This window comes from Terrapene carolina, unplaced genomic scaffold (assembly GCF_002925995.2).
Source record: "Terrapene carolina triunguis isolate 2854851 unplaced genomic scaffold, T_m_triunguis-2.0 Scaffold68, whole genome shotgun sequence".
NCBI lineage: Eukaryota > Metazoa > Chordata > Testudines > Emydidae > Terrapene > Terrapene triunguis.
Genome location: NW_020664419.1, coordinates 55,551,098 through 55,577,618, shown reverse-complemented (window position 1 = coordinate 55,577,618; position 26,521 = coordinate 55,551,098). Strand labels below are relative to the sequence as shown.

General features: G+C 45.6%; 1 protein-coding gene across 1 annotated transcript in view; it reads right to left on the bottom strand.

Moving 5' to 3' along the window:
- The window catches only part of RXYLT1 (ribitol xylosyltransferase 1), a 30,886-nt gene extending 22,989 nt beyond the window's left edge, over positions 1–7,897 (bottom strand). The window contains exons 1-3 of the mRNA XM_026648941.2: positions 7,699–7,897; positions 6,166–6,336; positions 3,991–4,093 (exon numbers count right to left, since the gene is read on the bottom strand). Of these exons, the coding sequence (XP_026504726.2) occupies positions 3,991–4,093; positions 6,166–6,336; positions 7,699–7,843 (419 nt within the window). The 5' untranslated portion in view covers positions 7,844–7,897. The remainder of the gene's footprint in view (positions 1–3,990; positions 4,094–6,165; positions 6,337–7,698) is intronic.
- Positions 7,898–26,521: the final 18,624 nt, after the last annotated feature.

Genomic DNA, 26,521 nt, shown 5'->3' with positions numbered 1-26,521 from the left:
TGTGAAGTTAAACATGTCCGTAAATACTTGGGTTCTGATCCTGCAAACAATCTGGGAAGCAATTCAGCGTTAATGTTCTAAAAATTCCCTGAGTGTAACTTAGAACTGGGAAGGTGGGTCATTCTTAAAGTCAAATCTGACTATGTTCTCCAAAGTGTTTTTTTTTTTTTTAAATTTACATTTGAAAAGTTCTAGGGACGTTAAATTATTCTTCTGAAAATTTTTGGGGTAGATATATCATGTCCTGTTATGCCACCATATTCTGCATCAATGAGAACAAAGAAATACCCTGAGTTTATTTACATGCCCATTTTAACTGGTATTTTGGCAATTATGTCTTTAGAGTTAATACTTTTAAAAAATACCCATATAAAAAGGTCTCAGTGCCCCACCAATAATTAACAATAGCAAGACGCCCCACACACACACTCCCAGCAGCCTACAGACTATAATAATAATGCACAAAAACTCCATGAGCCAGCAACATGAAATAGTCAAATACAGATAACAGTTTACTTCAGCCAGCCAATAAATAAAAATGAAAAAACCTCCGCATTCCCACATCACACCTAACAACATACCCTCATCCTTCCCCACAAAATCCTATCAAACAAGCGGATTTTGTATTGTGACTGGAAGTCATGAAGTTTGGGCTATTTCGGATTAAGGAAAAACAGATTAATCATAGATAGAAGGAGAGAATTCACATTTTTATACTTGATGCAATAGATTATAACTAACTTATCCAATTTTTAATTTCTGCTGTATTGGTACTTTCACTTTTTAACTCTGCATTTTGGAAGTATCTGAAATGTGAATAGATTTTGCTTAAAATGGAGACTTAGCAAACTCTTCTCCTCTAAAGAGGTTAGGATAATCTGATTGCACCCAGAAGACAGCCTATTTAAATGCCAGTAAAGAAGTCCTTTCTCCCAATGAGATACACATTAAGAAACTATTTGTTAAGTATTATTCACCTGAAACTGACAGATAATTTAAAGAAGAAAATGTTTTTAACCAGTCAAGATTCTAAAAACCATCCATAAGTGTAGCAAAATATTTCTTATCACTAGTTAAAGTCAAGTCTTGACAAATATTCTCTTGTTCACATCAAATAGGAAACTTTTCTGGGAGACTGAAATTAGTTTATACTGATTCTAAGTTTTGGTTTTTAAAAAAGATTCTATTCGTGAAAAGAAAACCTTCCAAACTTCCATTCCATTCAAAGATAAAAGGATGCAGTGCTGTCTGCCTGAGTCTGCAGATGGACAGCTCCTGTACTGCTACTCAGAGCTTTCTCAAGGTGCACTGGCATCACTCAGAAGGCATTCAGCCACTTGAAGGATCAGGCTCCAAATGCATACTTTGTACCGAAGAGTTCTCTTTTTCCTTAGAGTTATACAAAAGCCATTATGAGCATTAAAAGACTTAAACAAACCACTATCATTACACTACTGAAAAGCACTAAGGGTCATCCTTTGTAAACTGACTATTCTAAACAAAGTGCAATAGTAGGTTAGACAAGTCAAACTTAAATAAGGTGTACTTTAAAAAAAAATCTTATATGATACTACTTGGAAGGATGGCATTTTATGATTCACAATGAATCCATTTACCCTGAACTTGCTATTTCTGGCAATTCTATAGATTGGGTTAAAGCAAAGTACAACTACAGCATGAACACACAAATTCTAAAGAGAACCTTACTTTAAAAAATATTTGTGAAAAACAGCAAGAGTGTCCCAAACCAAGTTTACTAATTTTATAATAAAAAGATGCTGCAAAAGAGCAAAAATACTCACTTCCATGAAAACACCATTAGCTTGATGTTCTATTTTATGTATATGTTTAGGATAGTTTAACAGTTTTAAACTGATGTGCCAGATGAAGAACGCTGTTACATTTTACTATACAAAACTTGACACACTGCCTTTATTATTCTGCCTTGCCTTTATTATATTCAGCAGTAATGCAAGGAACGGCTTGTATCCTGTAAGACATTGGCTTCAGCAGTTAGCATGATGCTTGAAGCCTATGAACTTTGGCACAGATAAACGGCCCAACAGTAACCACTATGTTTTGGGGAACTGGAAGTAGAGTGTAAGGGAGAATTTGTCCATAATGACATCAGCCAACCACAGAAACATGCGCTAACACCAGCTTTTGGAAAGTTTTGGAAAGAACATCCAGCCATACGAGTGCCATAGCAACGAACTGACGTATAGGATAATGAGTTCAAATCATTAATATGCTGACCTATAGAAGGAGGACACCTCAAAACTAGTAGATTGAGGAAAAACAATAAGAAAGAGGGGAAATACCCCTACTGAATATGCATTACACATAGCGGCGTCAGCGTAATGTATTATAAAAGTTACATCCCAGCCTGTGGGCAGTAGGAGAGAGAGATGTATCCCTTGGGAGATGCCAGAATGATGGTCACTGGTGAAGATGAGGAAGGCGATGTTGATGGTGATGAGGAATATAATTGCTAATATTTCAGGTTGTTCTGCAAGGGATGGTGTGAATATGATGTGCAGATGTACTTTCTGTATTATTTCTATCTACCTTACTGAGCTGGAGTGTTTGTGACTGTGCATTTTTAAAATAGACAAATGCAAAGTCATACATTTAGGAACAAAGAACATCACACTTACAAGATGAGGGAGCTGTATTTTGGAAAGCAGTGACTCTGAAAGTGACCTAAAGGTCATGATGGTCAACTGAACATGAGCTCTGGGGGCTAGGAGGGCAAAAATGATCCTTGGGTGGATAAGCCAGGGAATATCAAGTAGAGGCAGGGAGGCGATATTACCACCGCATCTAGCATTAGTGAGACCATTTTTGAAACATTGTGTCCAGTTCTGGTGTCCACCTTTAAAGGGTTCAGAAAAGAGCAACAAGAGTTGTGAGACCAAAGAAGTTCAATCCATTTAGTTTAACCAAGAGAAGATTAAGAAGTGACTTGATCAAAGACTTCGAGTACCTAGGTGGGAAGAGATTTTTGATAGCAAGAGCTGGAAGCTGATGCTAGACAAATTCAGACTAGAAATAAGGCATAATTATTTAAAAGTGAGGATGATTAACCACTGGAATAACTTACTTAGAACATGGTGTATCTGTTTTCACTTAGACTGGATGTTTCTGTGAAATATATGCTTTTGCTCAGTTATGGGCTTGATGCAGAAATTACAGGGTGAGGTTATATGACCTGTGTTATAGGGGAGATCAGACTTTATGATCATAATGGTTCTTTCTGGCCTTATGAAATTATTAATATCACTTCTACAAAGATGACTAGTGTAAAATTAGGCCTGGTGAATTTCTCATGTGGATCATCAGGTGTTTATTTCAACCTGTATACATGATTTTATTTTAAAAAGCGACACGGTCATATTCTGTAATGAAAAAAACCCAACCAAAAAACTGATGAATTTCACCCTGTGAGACTGTACCTCAGATCAAAGGGTCCATGCAAGGCTCTGAACATCACTTAAGCTCTTAAATGGGGGCTTAAGTGGTGCACAGGTCCTTGTGCAGATGAATAAGGTTGTAGAGACTAGAACTGTAATCTGTAGGCGGGAAGAGTGGCCACAGAAGAGGGTGAACTCCAACCTTGCCAGCTTCCACTGAGTTCTTTGCACAAAGCCTAATTCTTCTGACTTTAAGCAGTGATGGGCAATAGGATTGTTCTTGTAATTTCTAGAAATTACATTTTAAATTAAACATCAAACTGTCATATAGAACATATTTAATACAAGGTCTGAAATTAAGTATGGCAATAAATATGTTCATGGTTGGTCAGAATGAATCACCAAAACAAGCATTATTGTTATACCATTTCTCTTTATACATATTAAAATATTTACAATTGTTGGAGTGGGAGGGATAAATTATACAACTGGACACCTTTTCCTACAGTGTTTATGTTTTCAACACAGAGACTGCTAAAGTCAACATAAGAGAAGGTCAGTGTCATGCAACTGGTACCTGAAATGTGTTTTTCCTCCCTTTATGCTTCCTTCTCTCCACTGAGCAGTCACATCAGCAGGTTCAAGCAGACCTTCAAGAATATGTTGCCAGAGGTAAAGACCTACATAAATAATGAAGAGCGGCTGGAGTACTTGGTGCATACATGGCATCTCCTGTCTACTGTAAAAATCATACCAAAAGGAATGTTTCAGGAACTGTGTGGCAATGATAGTGGGATGTGGATGTCAAATTTTCCTATTTAACATGGATTGATTGCTCCACCCCCCCCAAAATAAACAAACCCACCCTCACTCTTTGGAATTAGAAAGGGAGGATTTTCTACATCAGGCCAAAATTTGGGCAGTTATTTTTTAAATTGTAGGCAGTGTCCTGTTAACTGCTGGACAGGAAAACAAAAAATGACTGTGTAAATATATTTGTTAAAATGTTAAGCATTATCAGCCTTAAGACAAGTACAAATGTCACAGGGTGACTGGCCCCTTTAAGAGGCAAGGGGGTCCAGTGCACCTGGACTGACTACCTGCTGCCTCGTTGAGCTTAAGGGAAAGCATCTGGACCCTATAAAGGCAGACACAGCTGGCTGTGGGGGGAGACAGTTGGCAGATGCCTGAAGACACTACAGGGAATGAGAAGGCTCCTGCAGGGTCCTGATTCAGGAGGGAAACAGACCCTCCAGGAGGAGGTGGTGGGCCAGCTGAAACTGGAATGCAGACTTAAGTTTGAGTTCTATTTTGAAAGAATAAATAAATTGGCACCCTGAAAGTGAATGCTTTGAATTTGGACTGTTGTCTTTTTAAGGGGCCCTGAGTGAAGGGGAAACTGAGGCAGGCCTCAGCAGAGCCACAGTTGGCAAGGAGGAGGCACTATAGTGTAGTCATGCCCAATGACAACACCGTTTGAAGTTACGAGAGAGAGGTGAAGTTTCTCCCCTGGGAACATGGAATATTTTTACAACGGAAAAATACCCACGTATAGTATGTCAATGAATACAAAAGACCACCATAAAAAACCCCATCTAAAGATGGCATTGTTAGTTTCAATGAAAACTCCTCCAAAAGTTCCATTCACATTCTAAGACGGTCAAGGTTCTTGGAGTTTTATGGATAGAGGAAATGCAATACCTTCTAAAATGGAGCAACTTTCAGGTTAATTGCTAGCAGTGTCAAGAAAAGGGTGTTCACTTTTAGATAATTAAGGCCCCAGTCCTGCAAACAGTTACATGCATCAGTTCAATATGAACCCTAAAGTATTTTAAGTTACATATGGGAAGGTTCTAGATGGGTCGCTGTGTCCAGGGCAATATTAACCTATCAGTAGGCCCTGGCCTAGGCAAACATACACTTTGCCCAGCCTAATGCAGAGGGGAGGTCTTGGAGGGCAGAAGAGACTAAGCCCACACAACACACACTCCGAAGCAGCAGCTCCTGTCCCGTAGGGCAGGCATTCTGGGTGTTTTGAGATCGCACATGGAGCCACAGCTCTACTCAGATCCTACCAGCCCATGCAGCCCTCACCCAGCCCTGTGGGACAGGAGCCATCGCTGAAGGGTGAGCAGGGGCAGGCTCACTTTCCAACTCTCCCCACTTCCCTGGCCTCCCCTCTGCACTGGGCAGGGATTAGGGCTGCAGTACTAGGGCAGAAGGTAGTGCATATATGTAATGGTGGGTCACAAAAAAAAGAAAAGAAAAGAAAAGACAATGTAGGTGGTGAGTCTTCTTAGTAAAAAGTTTGGGAAGGGAACAAATCTGCACAACCCGCATAGTGTTTCTTTCTCTCAACTTCTGATCTAGAAGTCAGTATGAAAAAGTATTCACCAGGACTCTTCAGTTTTTTGAATCACACTATGTGCTCTGGAATGAACAATGCAACACTACGCAATTTGCTTAGGATAATCCAGCAAAGAGAGTCCCTGACAACAGTATAGGATAAGCAAATGAACGAAGTATGCCAAAGAACTGAAGTTTGTTCTCATTGTGTTGTTTATACAGTTCTGAATAATAAATACTTATCACTTATACCAGGCCTTCCATCCAAAGATAGCACAGTACTTTAAACAGGTAAGCAAACACTGTTATACTCACCTTTACAGAAAGGAAAAGGGAGACACAGAAAGGTTAAGGGACTTGCCATGGTCACTTAGCAGTATTAAACAAATTAATCACAAATGCTTACCAATGGCTGCTTTACCCCAGATCTGCACTTTAAGGTCTGTTTGTTCTTGTTGGGATTTCATATTTTTTAACATTTGAAGATTAGTTTCATATCTCTGCTGTGAAGCAATCTGCTCATTTTTTTCATCTCCTTCCCAAGGATTCCATTCTTCATTTCCCAAAGATGAGCGTTCTATGTTTAAAAGACACACATTGCATTAACAACCTTAGGTCTACAAGTCTACTCCTAATTGTTACAGAAATAACAGGTCTCATTTTAGTAGATGTTTTAAGGTACTGTCCACACAAGACTATTTTCAAAACACACTTATGCCCAACCATGGCTACAGCATAGCTTGCATCTGTGCTCATTGGGCTAGTCTACAGTGACAAAAATTAGACTTCTAATTCCCCACAGGTAGCAATAGTGGAAGCTTTAGTGTAGACAGGGCTCAGGTCTGCCTGTGCAGCATTGGGGCCTACGTTTGTACAGCACCTAGCACAATGCTATCCTGAGCCCTACTGGGTATCTATGGTGCTACCACAATAAATAGTGAATTTTTTAATCCAGGGGATGAGGAATTTTCTTTGTGGAAGTTTCTATAAGCAGCTCCTGCAATGAAAGATTGAAAGGGGGGAGGAGGGGAGATAGCGGGGGGAGACGAAACAACCAAGAGAGACCTGTATTTTCCATATTATAGTAACTATATTTAAGACTCAGGAAATATGCATTTTCCACCCAGGTGACTCATGTGCATAAAGTTACGTCTCACTAATGACAAAATACAAAGAATCTGTCACCAAAGTTAGGAGAGTGACTAGCTCTAGAAGCCAGGCCTGTATTTAATCCTCTGAATTGATAGCTAGATTAAGAACAACTGCTACTACAGTAAAACCTCACATATTCAAAACAAATTAGCTCTAAAAGGAGAAAATTTCAGAACAAACCGGCACCATGGATCATGTACATGCCATCAAAGAAATGGACCCTATCAACAAAAGCTTCATTGTGCTGCTGGCATTACTGACATTTACTGCTAAAGAGCTAATTCTTCCAAGCGTAGACATAAACACACACCGATTTTTTGGGGCAGGGGCCTCTCACTAGCAATTGAAACACGTAGATGCCACGGCCAGGCGCCTCACCTCAGACCGTATGAGTGGCTACTAGCTAACCCCCACCAACCCAAAAGGCTTAGCTGGCTGCCCACTTCTCCAGCTTGCTACATAAGCGACACCTCTTGCCGCCACCGGGTGGGAGCAAAGCTTCCCCTCAACCCCTTTGTATTAAAGCCCAATCGCCAGGAGCCTCCCTGGGGCTTGCCCCGCCCGCACTGGGCATTAGCTACCCGGCCACCGGCATCTCGGGCGCTAGGCTCGGCACTCGGGGGGGATATTTCACAGGGCAGGAGCCAAAGGGGCCGGAAGGGACCGCAGTGTCCCCTCACACTCTCCCCTTGCTGGACAGCAGCAGCTGGCGCCCAGCGCGGCCCCCGCTCACTCCCCGGGCTCGCGTGACAGCACAGCCGCCGGCCGGGCCCCTCCGCCGCGTTACCTCTGCCGAGCCGCGGCTGCCGGGGGCCGCCCCGGGAGGCGGACGACCGCCGCGGCCGCAGGAAGACGCTGTAGGCGGCGTAGAGGGAGAAGAGCAGGTAGGCGGCCAGCAGCGCGGAGCAGAGCCGCTTCCGCGTGGCCCGCATCCTGCCGCAGCCTGCAGGCCGCGCGCCGGGGCTGGCCCGGGCCCGCCTCCGGTCCAGTCACGCGCCAGCGGGGGGCTGCTGCGGAGGCGGCGGCCCCCGCCTGCTTGGAGGCGGGCGGGGAAGGGTAGCGCCGGGCCGGAATTGGTCCAGCCAGATGCGGGACCGCCACCCCAGTGCAGTGCCCCCGCAAAACCCGGGCCCGACGCTTGGGGCGCTGCCCCCCACCCCAGGACAAGCTCCTGCTGCACAAAGCCGCCGCAGGTGCATCCCGGCTCAAGAGCCAAACCCTGGCTGCTCGTGGCAGCTTTGGGCCATTTGAATTGTACAACGCAGAAAGCAAGGGGAGCCACTTCTGCTTGCCTGGGAAACTCTGACACACCCTGGTACAAAACCCCTGGAAAAACACATCTGGCTCATGGTACCTGGATCTTGCTGGATCCTGGTATATTCTGGCTCCAGTTACCACCATCTACAGCAGGGGTCAGCAACCTTTCAGAAGTGGTGGCCGAGTCTTCATTTATTCACTTTAATTTAAGGTTTTGCGTGCCAGTAATACAGTTTAACGTTTTTAGAAGGTCTCTCTCTAAGACTATATTATATAACTAAACTATTGTTGTGTGTAAACAAGGTTTTTAAAATGTTTAGGAAGCTTCATTTAAAATTAAATTAAAATGCAGATCTTATCAGTTTAGTGCAGTGGTTCTTAACCTGGAGTGCACCCACCCCCTGGGGGTGCGAGACATAAGAGATTTTTTTAGAAGCTGGGGGCAGCTGCAGAGCGCTGGGCTGGTTGCCGGTACCCCAGGCCAGCAGCGGGCTGAGCAGGGCCAGAGGCCCGGTCCCCGGCTGGCAGGGGGTGAGCGGGGCCAGCAGCTGGTATCCCAGGCCGGCAGCAGGCTGAGCGGGGCCGATGGCCGGGACCCTGGCTGGCAAGGGGCCGGTGGCGAGGTGGCAGACAGAACCCCAGACTGGCAGTGGCTCACCCACTGCCAGTCTGGGATTCCGCTGGCTCCTGCCAGCCAGGGTCTTGGCCCCCGGCCCCACTCAGCCTGCTGCCAGCCGGGGGTTCCATTCACCCAGGCTGGCAGCGGGCTGAGTGGAGCCGGGGGCCAAGACCCCAACTGGCAAGGGGCTGGTGACTGGAACCCCAGACCGTCAGCGGGCTGAGCGGGGCCGGTGGACAGAACCCCGGACTGGCGGCGGGCTGAGGGGCTCAGCCCGCTGCTGGTCTGGGATTCCGTCCGCTGGCTCCTGCCAGCTGGGGTCCCGGCCTCCGGCCCCGCTCAGCCTGCTGCTGGCTGGGGGTTCTGTTCACCCAGGCCGGCAGCGGGCTGAGCGGGGCCAGTGGCCGGAACCCCGGCTGGCAGCAGCATGCCAGTAAAAATCAGCTCACGTGCCGCCTTTGGCATGCATGCCGCAGGTTGCTGACCCCTGATCTACAGTGTGAGTAGAGAGAAAAAGAAAATGTAGCAGCTCCTAGAGCACCAAAATATCCAGACCCTGTTGCAAATTGGTGCAGCAGCACTGCAAACACATGTAGCTGGCACCTCTATTCCGCTGTAGCCAGCCTAATTAAAAGAAAAAATATTCCTGACACTTAGTTTTATTTGTTCCCTTGGTTCACCTGGGGATGGGGTGGATGGAGCTGCCCCTGCTGCCTGATACCTCTGGCTTGTCTCTTGCTCACTTCCCTGCCCAATGGCTTCTTCCCACATACACAAGCACAGCAATGAGCAGAAGTACTGAAGGAGCCTCTTGCGGGGAGGCCAGCCCAGAGCTGCCAATAACAGCCTCTGGTGGCCATCAGTACAGCAGAATTCATGAACTGAGAACAAGTCTCAGCAGTACCATGAAATGGTGATAAATTTACAGAGATGGATAGCAACTCTGAACACAAAGTGAATGGATTACCGTTACATAAAAAGTTTGTGTGTGTAGGGGTCCTTGAGCATCCCCACCATCTTTCTGCTGCAGAAGTGAAGACTTATCTCCTTATTCCTTTAAATGCTCATGATCACTTTATATTGGTTTGTGTTTTCATGGCAAAGAAATAAACTAGAAAATATATACATTTTTTAAAGCTGAGCTCCTTTTGTATTTCTAGTTCTCTAAGTCAGGTTGAATGTAGGTTGAAAGGCATGCAGTCATGGGCTTTGAGAAGACCAAAGGCTGGCTTTGAATACTTGCATCATATAACTTATATTAAAATAACAAAAACATACATCTTTATTAGCTGCAGTCTATTACTTTTTAATGCTCTTTTCCTCAAACTTTAAGACACACATTGAAATTATTAATTGACACATTATTTAAAGTATTGTGGTAGTACCCAAAGGTACCAATCAGGATCTGGACCCATTTGTGACAGGTGTACAAACACATGTGAATGAACTGTCCTTGTTCCAAAGAGTTTACTATCTAATTTAAAACAAAATGTGACAATGAGAATATAATAAACAATGGGAAGGAAGGGGAAAAAAAGATGTGGTTCATGTGGTTACATAGGCTTGCAATGTGCACAGCTTGATGGCTCTGAATTATTTAAAAGTTCCCACCCCCCACTGATGTAATCATCATTGGTTCACTGATTTCTTCTAAGCACCATAGCAGAGAGGGAGAGGGAGAATTGGGGATAGTGGTCTTAAGGACAAATCCAGGGAGGGCATTCCATGCAGTAATAGAATATTTTATAAAGCCAATAAGACTTGAGTATTTTCTTAAAGATAATCATATGCTTAGATGCTTTCTGAGTAGGGATGGACTTAAGAGCATACTTAAATGTTTTCTTGAATCAGGGCCTTTGAGAAGGAGTGTGGTCTAATGGTTAGAGTAAGAGACAGACTCAGTGCTCTTGGAGTTTTTCCCCAGCCCCGGGACTGGCTTGCTGTGAGACCTTGGGCACATCACCTAGGGTGCAACCCATGAAGGGGCTTAGATGTTGTGATGCTGAGCATCACCATATCCAACTTTTAGGGTTCTATAAAAATCACAGGAACAACACTACAATCCACAAAGCCTGAGATAGGTGCCTAGGCTCCTTATACAATAAGTAGGGAGAGATAGGTGCCTTAGACTGAGATCCACAAGCCAACAAACTAGATGTGGAGTTGCCCAAACTAGTTAATGGGACATGCAGACAAGAGAAGTGTGTGTTAAGCCCTCGCTTTTGGAGATAGGCGTCTATCTCTGCTTAGAGTTCTATGAACTGGGGGAAGATAGGCATTTGGCCACCTAAATTATGTGTAGATCCTGATATGGTACCTACCGGATTGGGCCCCTCAGGGGAGTTCACACAAAAGCATCAGGGAGGAGGGCTTCATTACCCTAACCACTGGGCTAAAGGTACTCACCTGGGATGTGGAGACCCCCAAGTTTAAGTCCCCCTTCTGATGAGGAGAGGGGATTTGAATGAGGAGTTACCAGCTCTCAGGTGAGTGCCCTAACCACTAGGCCAGTGGTTTTCAACCAGGAGTACACAGAAGTCTTCCAGGGGATACATCAACTTGTTACCTCAAGGGGAAGAAGGTAACGCTTCAAAGGAAATACTAGAGAGAGATGGTAGAGGGAAGATATAACAGGGAAAGCCCCTTTTCTCCAAAGCACAGACTCGGCTCCCTTCCGTGTCTGTCACCGGTGGATTTAGCTACCCATAAAATAGAATGAAATAAAGAGAAGACAAGATAATACGGTGCAAATAAAGGTAAGTGTATTAGGGATAAAAGGTACAGAAAACTGGGGAGAAATGGGGGAAGAAATACAAGAATACAGTAAACAGCAAAACCATGAATCAGTAAAACAGTGAATCAGTGACTGACTCTGAGAGCTTGGAGCTCAGGCCCATAAACCCTCCCGTGGGATTCTACAAAACAATAAACAATACCCCAACACAGAAACCTTTCTCCTATTGCCCTGATGTAGCAGATGTCACGTACAGGCGTGATGCCCAGGACCTACAACTCTTGGACTGATTTAGAGTCCTTGAGGAGGAACACTGGGGAGTCCAGACGACTGATGGTTCTCGTCGCTGGCGAGGAGACCCTCTGGGATGATGGACACCAGGAAATGCAGGATATAGGAATGACGGTGACAGGACTCCTCTTCCTCAAACACACTACGGGATAGATGTTGTTCTTCGATCTCAGCTCTGGAGCTCTGCGAAGACCCGACCGTGTATGAGCTGTCGCTGGAATGGACAGCCCCGCGCAGGCGCTGAACAAGTCCTTATAAAGCCTTTTTGGCGGGAAGAGTTCTGAGGTGATGGAACGCTTCTGAGGTGATGGAACACTGAGGGTTGGACTTGGCGGGAAAAAACGGTTCTGACTGGTTTAAGCTAGAGTCTTTGTAGTAAACAAGTCCCCTCTCAAAGATGGAGTTCAAAGTCAGAGTTCATATACTCCATTTTGAATTTCAGTTTAAAGTCCATGATTCACTTAACAGTATATTAAAAACATCTTACTAATGGTTAATTGCATCTAACAAACTCATCTAGATAGTTGCCTAGTTTTACAACAGGCTACATAAAATGTACTAGCGAAGTCCATATAAACTAAGATTTCATACAGGACAATGACTTGTTTATACTGCTCTGTTTGGGGCTTTCTCTTCACCCCTCCTCTGGTTCTTGTCATGCAGACAGAAAGCAGAAGACCAGAAGTCCAAAGGGCAGGCAATGCAATGTTTATTGGGGTTAGTTTCAAGCAAACATATCCATAGCTCTGACACCACAGAGCCTTTTCCCAGTGTCCCTGTTTCCCCCTCCTTAGCAGGCATAATTATATCTGTAGTGCATGCCCTTGGTCCCACCTCTTACAATTTATGGTCATATTCTGTTTTGGAGGGTTGTGAGTCTGGGGACATTAGTACCACCTCTTTTATATCCCATTGGAGGGGTAAGGAGTGAGGTTGTGTACTGGCCAAGACCAGGCTTTTCTTTGGCTTTTAGTGTATCTTATATATCCCACCCCTCCTTTCCCCTCCTAACTGGTTGCTTGACCTTGGCTTGAGAGAGGAGCCAGGCTACCTTCTGGTGTATATTTATATATTACACTCTCACCATACCCAGCAACACTTTAACACTATTTCTTATCTTTTCTCATTGTGCTGTAAGCCCCATCTGATTGTGGGAAATGCCACACACAGTGCCTTTGTTCCTTGTTTACACATATTAATAAGAATATAAAAATATAAAAAAATCAAACCCAAAATTCTATCCCAGGCTAACAAACAGGCCTATATACTAACATGCTCTATATACTGAAATGTAAGTACAATATTTATATTCCAATTGATTTATTTTATAATTATATGGTAAAAATGAGAAAGTCAGCAATTTTTCAGTAATAGTGTGCTGTGACACTTTGTATTGTTATGTCTGATTTTGTAAGCAAGTAGTTTTTAAAGTGAGGTGAAACTTGTGGGTACACAAGACAAATCAGCATCCTGAAATGGGTACAGTAGTTTGGAAAGGTTGAGAGCCACTGCACTAGGCTATTTAATAGTCTCCCTCAATCTCTCCTATTCAAGTTGTTCCACTTAATAAAAATTAATTGGACCAGAGAAAGAGTTAGAATGACTCTACAGCTAGCCTCCTTGGCCGGGAGCTCAAGGGCTGGGCCGGACGGTCCCATGGCCCAGATGTGGTCCGCGAGCCATAGTTTGCCCTCAGGGCCGCCCAGAGGGGGGACAAGTGGGGCAATTTGCCCCAGGCCCCGGGTCCCACAGGGGCCCCCACGAGAATATAGTATTCTATGGTATTGCAACTTTTTTTTATGGAAGGGGCCTCCAAAATTGCTTTGCCCCAGGCCCCCTGAATCCTCTGGGCGGCCCTGATAGGCTAGGTAGCAGCTCTTTGTTCAAATCCTTTCTCCTTGTCAAGTAGAGGGGGGGCTTGAACTTCCTTCCCCTCCAGCAGCTGTTTTGTGTGAATTTACCTGAGGGGCCCAATCTAGTAGGTAGCCTTTGAGTCTCACACACAATTTAGGGAGCTGAATGCCTATCTTCCCTGGTTTGTGAATTGCCCTGGGGCTAATATGGGAGATAGGTGCCTGGAGTGAGGCAGCAGTGCATATGCCCAGAGGCAGAAACAGATGAGTAGGGAACTTTTACTGCAAAACCATTGGCACTATGTGAGTTTACGTGGCTACTGAGTTCAGCTGGAGTTTTGTGGATCTCAGCCAAAACTGGGATGTAGGTGCCTAAACCTGAGACACAGATACCTAAGTCTGGGGTTTAGGTGCTTTAGTACCTTCAGGCCCCAGTTTACTCATTTATAAAATTTTTATAATATCTATTTACAAATAGTATTGTGAAGCTCAGTTAATGTAAAATGCTTTACACTGTGAATGAAAAGTTCTATAAAAAGGTGGGGAAGATTTATAAAAAAGTTTAACACAAAGGATTTCTTATAAAAAACTTTGGTTATCAAATAAACGTCAAATGCCCTCTCAATTATATGGCATGAGAAATTAAGAGCACCATATATAAAAAGATATTTCTGTTTGATGTTAAAGGGTTCTAAGAAAACTTGACATGGAACACTGGTCATTTAAATGATGTAACAAACAGGAATGACAATTGTTCTGAAGAAACTTTCATGAATATATAATATAATTTTCAGAGGTTTGTGATCCCCCTCGCCCCTAATGGCTACCCAGGCTTTTCAGACCCATACAACTGAGGATCAGTTGCACAATGGGTCTGCATTTCATCTCTGAAGGTGTGAGTTTAAACTGTGACCAAGAATTCAAATTAAAATGAGCTCACTAAGCCAAGTACTTCTCTGATTTGCACCCCCAAACCCTTTTGTGTTCTTATTGTGTCATCTAATATCTCCATCTCCTGCATTCATAGTGTACTTTCTTACCCGAATCCTTGGAATTCTATGTCAATCACACATCTAAGGGAGGCATGGACACTATTTACAATTTTTGTACCTTCATATAATGAAATACTGAAATCTTAGTAGGAGTTCAATTCAAGTGCATATGTTTCCACAATTATTGGTGCAATAGTTTTTTACCCCCAATATTATTTATAATGATCAGTTAACATGAACTCAAAACAATTAACTCAAGTCTTGGGTTCTCAGATATTTAATCTTTAAATTGCTGCAGTTAACCACGTAACAGAATATGTTCCTTACCCTCAGATCAATGACTCTTGTTGTCCAGTCTTGTACCTTGGTTTCCTAAATAGTTGTATAAAAGTATATTATGAAAACATACACTCACAAAAAAATACATTCAATAGAGTAAAAGGCTCTTGGTTAAAAAGCAAAGGAGTTTTTGTAAGTTCGGTAGAAAGACTTCTAATACTATTTTGAGGTGCTTAGTACAGCAACTCATACAAGAGTTGTGGAGGATTCTCTATCACTGGCAATATTTAAATCAAGATTGTTTTTTTTAAATTACACAATCTAGTTCAAAAGCAATTATTTTGTGGAAGTTCTATGGCCTGTGTTATGCATGAGATCAGACTAGGGCCTGGTCTACACTAGGAGGTTATGTCGAATTTAGCAGCGTTAAATCGAATTAACCCTGCACCCGTCCACACAACGAAGCTATTTAGTTCGACATAGAGGTCTCTTAAATTCGTTTTCTGTACTCCTCCCCAACGAGGGGAGTAGCGCTAAATTCGACATGGCCATGTCGAATTAGGATAGGTGTGGATGGAAATCGATGGTAATAGCTCCGGGAGCTATCCCACAGTGCACCACTCTGTTGACACTCTGGACAGCAGTCCGAGCTCGGATGCTCTGACCAGCCACACAGGAAAAGCCCCGGGAAAATTTGAATTCCTTTTCCTGTCTGGGCAGTTTGAATCTCATTTCCTGTTTGGACATCGTGGCGAGCTCATCAGCACTGGCAACGATGCAGAGCTCTCCAGCAGAGGTGACCATGCAATCCCAGAATAGAAAGAGGGCCCCAGCATGGACTGATCGGGAAGTCTTGGATCTGATCGCTGTGTGGGGCGATGAGTCCGTGCTTTCGGAGCTGCGCTCGAAAAGACAGAACGCAAAGATCTACGAGAAGATCTCAAAAGCCATGACAGAGAGAGGATACAGCCGGGATGCAACGCAGTGCCATGTGAAAATCAAGGAGCTGAGACAAGGCTACCAGAAGACCAAAGAGGCAAACGGACGCTCCGGATCCCAGCCCCAGACATGCCGTTTTTACGAGGCACTGCATTCCATTCTAGGTGCGGCCGCCACCACTACCCCACCACTGACCGTGGACTCTGAGGATGGGATATTGTCGACGGCTGGCTCCTCGGAGATGTTAGCGGACGGGGAAGATGAGGAAGGAGATGAGGAGGATGAGGCAGTCGACAGCGCTTACAACGCTGATTTCCCCGACAGCCAGGATCTCTTCATCACCCTCACAGAGATCCCCTACCAACCGTCCCCAGGCGTTAACCCGGACCCAGAATCAGGGGAAGGATCAGTCGGTAAGTGTTTAAAACATGTAAACATTTATTTTGAACAGAACAGGAATATTAACAATATTAACAATGGGTTTTTCATGATTAGTTTGCCCTAGGCGCTTCACGTTTTAGTCCTTGGCAGTGCAACTACTGCAAAAGAATCTAACAATGTCCAGTTTATCATGATTAGTTTGCCCTAGGCGCTCTACTTTTTAGTCCTTGCCAGTGCAGCTACTGGAAAATAAGGTCTATATGTCCGGGGATAGAGCTGAAATCCTCATGGGACATCTCCACGAAGCTCTCCTGGAGGTAATTGGAAAGCCTTTGCATGAGGTTCCTGGGGAGAGCGGCCTTATTGGGTCCTTCGTGGTAGGAAACTTTTCCACGCCAGGCTATCATCAAGTACTCTGGGATCATTGCCTTGCAGAGCATGGCGGCATACGGCCCTGGTTTTTGCTGGCTTTCACGCAGCATGCGGTCTTTCTCTGTCCCAGAAATCCTCAGCAGAGTGATGTCGCTCATGGTGACCTGCTTAGAATTAGGGGAATGTTACTGTTGGGACTGCTTGCCTGTTCCTTTACAGAACTGTAACCGGCGGTTTACAGCCACGCGGTGGAGGCGGGAGAGGGGCAGCATACAGGGATCTTTCCCAGGGACAGCCGCGAGGGGGTGGGACAGGGGCAGCGTTCATGCTTGCCGGATTGCCGTCAGCAGGAACTGGCCAACGCTAGGAGCATTGCTTTGAACGTGAAAGGAGGGCACTGCTATAATTTAAGTTTTAAGCAGCCAAAGGTCTACGGCTTACCATGTCAGCCTGCTACCCGAATTCCGCTGTCCTGCCCCGCTTGTCTGATCTCCAGTGCAAGACCCCAGGCACTGAATGCGAAGGCCGAAAATTCGACCTTGTCTTGAGTGTGCATGTGATAGGTGCTGTGCATGGTCTTGTTCACAGAGAAAGACTATGTTCATTGTTCACAAAAAATTATCTTTGTGAGGAATTCACTCCCTTTTTCCCATCCCATAGCTGCGACTGTCTCCCGACCTACCCTGGCATCCCCCTCCCAGAGGCTGGCGCAGATTAGGCGGAGAAAGAAAAGGACACGGGACGACATGTTCTCAGAACTTATGGGCTGCTCCCGAGCCGAGGCGGCCCAGCAGACCCAGTGGAGGGAGAACATGTCGCAAATCCATCGATCACACATTGAACGGGAGGAGAGGTGGCGGCAGGAAGACCAGCAGGCGACTCAAACGCTGTTTGGACTAATGAGGGAGCAAACGGACACGCTCCAGTGCCTTGTGGATGTTCTGCAGGACCGGAGGCAGGAGGACAGAGCCCCACTGCAGTCTATCTCTAACCGCCCTCCCCCGCCACAAAGTCCCATACCCCCCTCACCCAAAGTCCCAAGAAGGAGGGGCGGCAGGGGCCGTGAAAACTGTCACTCCACCCCTGCAGACTGCTCAAGTAACAGAAGGCTCTCATTCCCCAAAATTTGATAAGTCCTTTCCTTCCCGCCTCACCCAAGCCCCCGGCCCAGTTTCATCTCCTAACTGTTTAGTTGCTAATAAAAAATACGTTTCTGTTAATTACTGTTTCCATCATGTTCTTTTAGAGGACAGTGTGTTTGAAGGGGGGGAAGGGGGTTGGTAATCGGACAGGACAGTCACCTTTACCAGGGTACAGACAGGGGGGCATGTACAGCAGCAGGTCACACACACATTGCAGTCACTAGGCTCCCTGGTCAGTCTGGGAGGTGGTTTTCATGTTCTGTGTGGGCGGGGGGCTATGTGAGTTTGTGGCGGGTGAGGGCAGTTAGAGATCTTATGCAGCGGTCCTTATCCTGGATCACAGAGCCACGCAGCAGCGTCCTCCCCCGCCACAAAGTCACATAGCCCCCACACACAGAGTCCCGAAAAGGAGGGGTGGCAGGCTCCGTTGAAACAAACAGTCCACCACTGCTGACCGCTCTAGGAGCAGGAGCCTGTCATTCCTCGAGTTTATAAGCGTTCTTTCCATCACTACGCCCGCTCCCCACCACAGTCTGCGTCCCAGTTTCAACCCTTTACCGCAAAACCCGTAATAAAGAAAACGGTGTTCATTAACAAAGTTCCATGTATTTTATTTTTAAACGTGTGTTGGAAGGGGGGGGACGGGGTGAATGGGGTATGTAGCTGCAGAGGATAGTCAACATAAACTGGGTAAAGAAACGGGGGCAGGTTCAGCTTCTCTTTAAACAAAGTTAATAGTCACAGGTTACCCTGCTCACTGAGGAACCTAGCTTTCAAAGCCTCCCGGATGCACAGCGCGTCCCGCTGGGCTCTTCTAATCGCACGGCTGTCTGGCTGGGTGTAATCAGCAGCCAGGCTATTTGCCTCAACCTCCCACCCCGCCACAAAGGTCTCCCCCTTGCTCTCACAGAGAGCACACAGCAAGCTGCAATAACAATGGGGATATTGGTTTCGCTGAGATCAGAGCGAGTCAGTAAGCTTCTCCATCTCCCCTTGAGACGTCCAAAAGCACACTCCACCACCATTCTGCACTTGCTGAGATGGTAGTTGAAGAGTTCTTTTTCAGTGTCCAGGGCGCCTGTATAGGGCTTCATGAGCCAGGGCATTAGCGGGTAGGCTGGGTCCCCGAGGATCACTATAGGCATCTCCACATCCCCAACAGTTATTTTGTGGTCCGGGAAGTAAATACCTTCCTGCAGCCGTCTAAACAGACCAGAGTTCCTGAAAACACGAGCGTCATGAACCTTGCCCGGCCATCCGACGTTGATGTTGGTAAAACGTCCCCTATGGTCCACCAGTGCTTGCAGCACCATTGAAAAGTAGCCCTTTCGGTTAATGTACTGGCTGGCCTGGTGGTCCGGTCCCAGGATAGGGATGTGAGTTCCATCTATAGCCCCACCGCAGCTTGGGAATCCCATCGCGGCGAAGCCATCTATGATGACCTGCACGTTTCCAAGGGTCACTACCTTTGACAGCAGTAGCTCAACGATTGCGTTGGCTACTTGCATCACAGCAACCCCCACGGTAGATTTGCCCATGCCAAAGTGGTTCGCGACTGACCGGTAGCTGTCTGCCGTTGCAAGCTTCCAGAGGGCTATGGCCACTCGCTTCTGGACACTCAGGGCTGCTCGCATCCGGGTGTCCTTGCGCTTCAGGGCAGGGGACAGCAGCTCACAAAGTTCCAGGAAAGTTCCCTTCCGCATCCGAAAGTTTCGCAGTCACTGTGATTCATCCCAGACCTGCAGCACTATGCGGTCCCACCAGTCCGTGCTTGTTTCCCGGGCCCAGAATCGCCGTTCCACAGCATCAACATGACCCATTGCCACCATGATGTTCACGGCGTGGGGTCCCGTGCTTTGCGAGAGGTCTGTGCCACTCTCAGACTTCATGTCCTCGCCGCGATGCCGTAGCCTCCTCGCCCGATTTCTCAGCATCTGCCTCTGGAAAAGGTGGACGATAAGGTGCGAGGTGTTATCAATGGCCATAACTGCAGCGATGGTCGCAGCGGGCTCCATGCTCGCAGTGCTGCGGCGTCCGCGCTGTCACTCACCAGAAAAGCGCGCAAAATGATTGCCTGCCGGCACTTTCAGGGAGGGAGGGCGGGAGTGACGGTTGGATGACGACAGTTACCCAAAACCACCCTCGACACATTTTTTTCCCCAGCAGGCATTGGGGGCTCGACCCAGAATTCCAATGGGCAGCAGGGACTGCGGGAACTGTGGGATAGCTGCCCACAGTGCACCGCTTCCAGTGTCGACGCTTGCCCCGTTAGTGTGGACTCACAAAGTCGAATTACTGCCCTTAGTGTGGATACACACGTTCGACTTTGTAATATCGATTCCACATATTCGATTTAAGTAAAATCGAACTACTCTCGTAGTGTAGACATACCCTAGATGATCACAATGGTCCCCTTTAGCCTTGGAATTTATGAATATCTGTGTTAATAAGGATGGACTAAAGGACATAAAAAGGAGAAAATATAATATAAAAAGTGCCAATTGAATTTGACTTATGACTGTTTTGTCCAATAAACCATTATAAGCAGTAAAAATTAACCAGTCTGGAAACTTAAAATAAGATTATGAATTTAAGCAAGATGTGACTGGATGGGCAAGTGTACTGAAGCCAAGACACATTCAGGCATAAATCATACAGCTGGCTACTCAGAACCAATCGGTAAGTGTTATCAGTAAGACTGATACAGCACTGGACATCCTACTGAACTGTACTCTCAAGGCGTGACTGTATCCTTCCAATTATTTAGAAAGCAGTCTCTGGCTTGGATAAGTCTGGTGTTTCCAGGTAACCATTACATCAAAAGTGGTAACACTTTTCAGCTGGATTACCAAGAGCACTTCAGAATAAACACATCGATCTGTGGTGAAGTAAATGGCTACATTTTATTTTCATTTTTTCAAAGTATTTGAAATTCTGGGGACTGCAATGGTGTTTTCTCAGATTTCACTGCTTTTATACTTAAAAAAAAAATTAAAACCAAAACACTCTGAATGAATGTAAAGAGAGATAGATGAGAATTTCAGATCCATCAACTGATTTTACCACCCACACTCTCTTCTGCTTTTCCCTACTATCTTGCCCACTCTCCATTCTATCTTTTCTCCTCCCTTAAAAGGCCTTGCCTACTAAAAGTCTTGCGCCAACTGAGTTAAGATGGTTTCTCTAAACTGGTGAAAACTCTGGGCTCACTTATTTCTGTTAAGGAGAAAGTTATTTTAAATTAGCTTAAACCTGTTCCTAAGTGCATGTCTACATGCAAATTTATACCACTTTAGTTAAAGAAACTTTGTTAAACCAGTGCAAACCCCATATAGACACTTATTTTGGTGTAAGAGAGGCTTATTTTGGTTTAGCTTTGGCCTTGTCTATACTAGTAAGCCCCTAATGTAGATACATTTTACTTGTTTAACCAATGCATTGATTTATCTTAAGTTGGTAACTTACCAACACAAGCCAAACTGATATAAGTAAGGGTTAAACCATTTCAAATGCAACTACAGTAACTCCTCATTTAATGTTGTCCCGGTTAAAGTTGTTTCCTTGTTACATTGCTGATCTGTTAGGGAACAAACTCATTTAAAGTTGCGCAATGCTCCCTTATAACGTCCTTTGGCAACTGCCTGCTTTGTCCACTGCTTGCAGGATTCTCTAGAAGAGCAGCCCCTCCTCGTGGGGATTAGAACCGGGGGGGGGGCAGCAGCCCCCACATCAGCTCCCCTAAATTCCCTGTAAGGTATGTGGCTCGGCAGCTGCCCAGCAGCAGTTCGGGTGTCCCCCCACTGCCATGCTGCTCCTGCCCTGCCCTCTGCCTTGGAGCTGCTCCCCGGAGCTTCCTGCTTGCTGGGGGAAGGGGGGAGAGGGGTGCTAATATCAGGATGTCCCCCTGCTGCTGCCCCCTCCCCGCTCCATACCCCCTCTCCACAAAGCAGAGGAGGGGGACAGGGCTCAGGGACAGAAAGGAGGGAGCTTGCTGGGCTGTTGCTTCCTGTCTGAACTGTCTGATCTGCTTAAAAGGGCAATGTACTTAAAGGGGCAATGCACGTCTCTCTCTCTCTCACTCATGCACGCAACCCCCAGCACTTTGGAAAGTCAGCACGTGTGCAGCCGTGCACGTGCTGTCCAGAGGAGGGAGTGGGGCGCTCCAGCTGGATAGCGTGGGCTCATCATCATGTTCAGTTTTTGCAGGGAAGTGTTTTCAGCTACTGCCCTGCATCTATTGTGTTTTCTCCCTCCTGCCTCAGTCCATGCTGCCTTGTAGAGTGTGAGGCTACATTAACAACAGCGTATTAACCCTTGAGGGCTCAGCTGAGTGCTAGTCATCATTTAGCAGCAAGGCATTCCCTGGGAAATATCCCACCCTCTAACTCCACCACCTCAACCACGCTTCACAATCATTCATTGCTGTGTACAATATTAAACTGTTCGTTTAAAATTGTTTAAAACATATACTGTATATGTATATAATGTCTTTTGTCTGGCGAAAAAAAATTCCCTGGAACCTAACCCCCCTATTTACATTAATTCTTATGGGGAAATTGGATTTGCTTAACATTGTTTTGCATAAAGTCACATTTTTCAGGAACATAACTACAACGTTAAGTGAGGAGTTACTGTACATTAGGGGTTTGATCCAATTAAACTAGATGGATTTTTAAATCCATTAGTTAAACCTGTTTATCTCTGTTCTCTCCCCTCTTCTTTATCTGTGTTGAAACTCTGACTCCCTGTTGAAAACGACGCTAATTATGGGACTACCACCAATTTCTCTGTGAGATATTGCTCACAGCATGATACAGGAAATGCTTTCTGCTATTCAGCTGAAGTTTTCCTTTATTCAATTTAATGATATTACTCTAAGGGCTGGTCTACACTGCCGCGCTAGTTCGGCGGCTGGGGATCGAAGTTCCGAGTTCGATTTATCGCGTCTGGTCTGGACGCGATAAATCGAACCAGGAAGTGATCCCCGTCGACTGCGGTACTCCAGCTCAACGAGAGGAGTACCGCGGAGTCGACGGGGAGCCTGCCTGCCGCGTGTGGACCGCGTCTGAACCGCGGTAAGTTCGAAGTAAGGTATGTCGAATTCAGCTACGTTATTCACGTAGCTGAATTTGCGTACCTTACTTCGACTTGGGGGGTAAGTGTAGACCAAGCCTTAGCCTTCACCATAGTCCATGCTAAATAATTTTTCTCCCTTCTCAATGTTTACACCATTCAAATATTTGTAAACAGTTAAGATCCCACCCATATCTTAGTCATTGTTTATCCAAGCTGTTGATTGGCAGATTGACAGTCACATGGTGATGTCACAGGGGAGGGCTCTAGAAGAGCAATGAGTCAATGAGCCCTGGTCTACACCTCAGAGTTAGGTCACCCTAACTGTGTAAGTGTCTACATTAAAATTTAGCTCTCGCTGACATAACTTGACCACTACACTGATTTAATAATTCCACCTCCACGAGAGGTGTAGAGTCAATGTCGATGTAGTTAGGTTGACGCAGTGTCAGTGTAGACACTGTATTGCTTACATCGACTGTTGCTGGCTTTCAGAAACCATCCCCCAATGTCCCACACTGACAGTTCAATTGGTGCAAACAATCCTGGTGAGGATGTGCACCCCCGACACAAGGAGCAAAGTGGCAACATGCACGAGTGATGTAATTACTGCAGCAGCTGTGTGCCGTCGTAAATTAGGTCAACTTAATTTGTAGTGTAGACATGCCCTGAGTGAAGCCTTGCAGACATGGGTGGCAGGTGCACCCACCCCCCATTTGGGGAGGCTAGCCCTGTGGCCCCACCCCTTCCGCATGAGGCCCTACCCCCCAAGGCCACAGCCCTGAACTGGCCACTGGAGAGGGTTGGGGTTGGGGGGTGGGGAGAAGCCCCTGGCTGGCCAGCCAGAATCCCGAGCTCTCCCCCTGCCGCCAGAGGAGCCCCGGCTGGAGCAGCCTCAGCCATGCCGGCCAGTCCAGGGTAGGAGCAGCCCCAGCCTGGTGTCCCACGGCAGTGGCTGCAGCCAGGGAAGGCCTATTATACCCGCCACCCATGCTTGCAGACTTAAGGAAAGGTTCTAGAATAGGCCATTCCTGGGAATGGGGAGTAAGAGAAAATAGCAGTCATTCATTTAAACAGAGAATGGAATGAAAGAAGCTCTTGCCAAAAGCCCCAAGGAAAGGGTTTGCATTGAAATTTGTTAGTTCTGCTGCTGTGACTGAACTAACACGGGAAGGCGGAGAGGGGTTTGGAGCAAACAGCCAACCAGCACCGGGCAGATGTATCAAGAATGCCTGAAACAGTTTTGTTTGTTTGTACCTTAGAGTTACAGGTTTTATGTAACCTAGAATTTTATGCATGGGTGGAGAAGTGGTAGGAGTATGACATCAGAAATACTATGGAAATGAAACTTGTTTGAGATTTGAAGTGTTTTTTTATTTAAAGATGTTTAAAAAATTGTTTTTCTTAACTAATTTAAACATCCTACAAATAGTTAGAAGAGAAGATCTGCTTTAAACAATGAGAAAGCTTACATTATACATATCCGTGGCCTTGTCTACACTTACTGTTTTAGTCTCTAGTACACCTGCATCAGTGGTTAAAAACCCGGTGTAGACAAGGCTTCTGCGATCCAATAACGAATCTTCCAGCAAAACCAGTGTAGCTCCAACATGACATTCATAATATTGCTGTCAATGGGCAAGCCATCTCCCATGCACCCCCTTCTTGCCTCAGGGCAACCCTGCATGCAGCTTGCCTCAGGTTCTGCTTCAAGGGGCTTCTTAAGTAAACTCCACAGATAGGTTTTCCATCCATTACCACCCCTCCTTGGAGTGTGGGGTTTTATTAATGAAAACAGTTCAAAATAAAATTCTTAAATCCATCCTTAAATCCAGCCATTTATCCCTTGCTCCAAGTCTTTCCTGTCTGTAGTCTCACTCCCAGCAGCCTCTGTACCCCCACTCTAGCCTCCCTGAGCATCCTCTTCTCTGTAGCTTCTTGCTGCTCTTTATAGGGGAATTACCTGATCCCTGCTTAGGTGTGCCTCTGTAGTAACTAGGCTGGTCATAGGCTTCTAGCCCTTAAAGGGCAAGTCACCCTATTATAATTCCAAAAGCTGAAACCTCAAGCTAGGGGGGAAAAGGTTAAAACAACAACATAGGAATTGTCATCAGATTTATAGTCCATTTAGTCCATTATCTTTTCAACAGTGGCCAGAGCCAGGTGTTTTTAAAAGAGTGCAAGAAACCCTGATGTGGGAAGTTATGGAACAGCCTGCCCATTGGAAGAATTTCTTCCTAACCCCTTCTAGCTGAGGTTTGTTTATGCCCTGAAACATGAGGATTTATATTCCTCGAAACTTTATTTTTAATTCATACCAAGGAAACTCTGGATGTTCTTGTTATTCATATAGGAGATTAAGCATGGAAAATTTCAACTGCAAAAAGGGTTTTTCTGAACGTTATAAGTGAGTGAATAGACGGAGTGCACTATGAATATAATGGGCCAAAATCTGTTCTCACTTCCATCACCTAAATCTGGAGTAACTTTATTGGCTTCAGTAGAGTTAGTCAAGTTTTACTGTATAGAGTAGGAAATATTAAGAGTTTTATATTTATTAAGGTAGTTAAATAAATTTAAGAGATTAAAGAATTTAAATAATTTCTAACTGCACTACATTCTTGGTGTTCTGCCTACAGACAGTTTGTGTGTCAGTCAGACCTTCCACCATAATCTCATAATCCCTCAGAGTGTAATCCTATCAACTCTTGTAAACAAAGCAGGGTCAGGCCACGTCATTAATTGAATGAGACCTTCAAGGAAAATCTAGTGTGCCACAGGAGTAACCCTGTAGGTGGTACTTTTTTCTTTGAGTCAATAAGCAACACACTAGCATGGTGCTCAGGGCTGCTATACTACAGCCAGTGCCATCTTCCAGAGGTCCTGACCTGTATGGTCAATAAAGATCCCATGATGCTTTAGTAAAAGTAGGGGTGTTAATCCCAGTGTCCTAAAAAAATTCAGAGAATTTGAAAGGTCATCTCCCACCTGTCAGGAGGCCATGTGCTAACACTGAGCTATGAGATATTCTGATGTGGGTCTCCCTCTTTCTTTCTCCTGTTGAATCTGTTCCAATGTGGATAAATAATGAAAAACTGATTGGCGCAGAGGGACTGGACCCGGGTCACCCATCTCCCTGGTGGATGCCCTAACCACTGGACTAGAGTCATTCCCTCTCTGTTGCCCACTTACTATTTAATGATTTAATCTACAATGGAACAGTTTCAACAAGATAGAGCGTTCCACATCAGAATAGCACACAGCTCTGTCATGTCTCCTTAGAGGTGGGAGACCCTTGTTCAAATCATTTCTGCCACTCCCCCAGACAAGGGGGGGGGGGATTTAACCAGGGTCTCCCACATTACAGGTGAGTGCTCTTATCCCTGGGCTAAAAGTTAGAAGGTGGGCACTAGTACCCCCCTCCCCCGATTTTGAATGGGACCCAGGCAGGCAGGCATATTCAGAGGCTGCCTAGGGGATTGGGCTCTGTGCCAAATGCCTGTCTTTCCATGGTTTGTGATTTGCTCTGGGGTTTAGTTGGAAGTTAGTGTCTGAGCGTCTGTCTACACAGCAATTAAACACCTGTAGCTGCCCTGGGTCAGCAGAGTCAGGGTTGTGCAGCTCAGGCTGCAGGTCTGTACAATTGCTGTGTAGACCTTTGGGCTCAGGTGAGAGTCC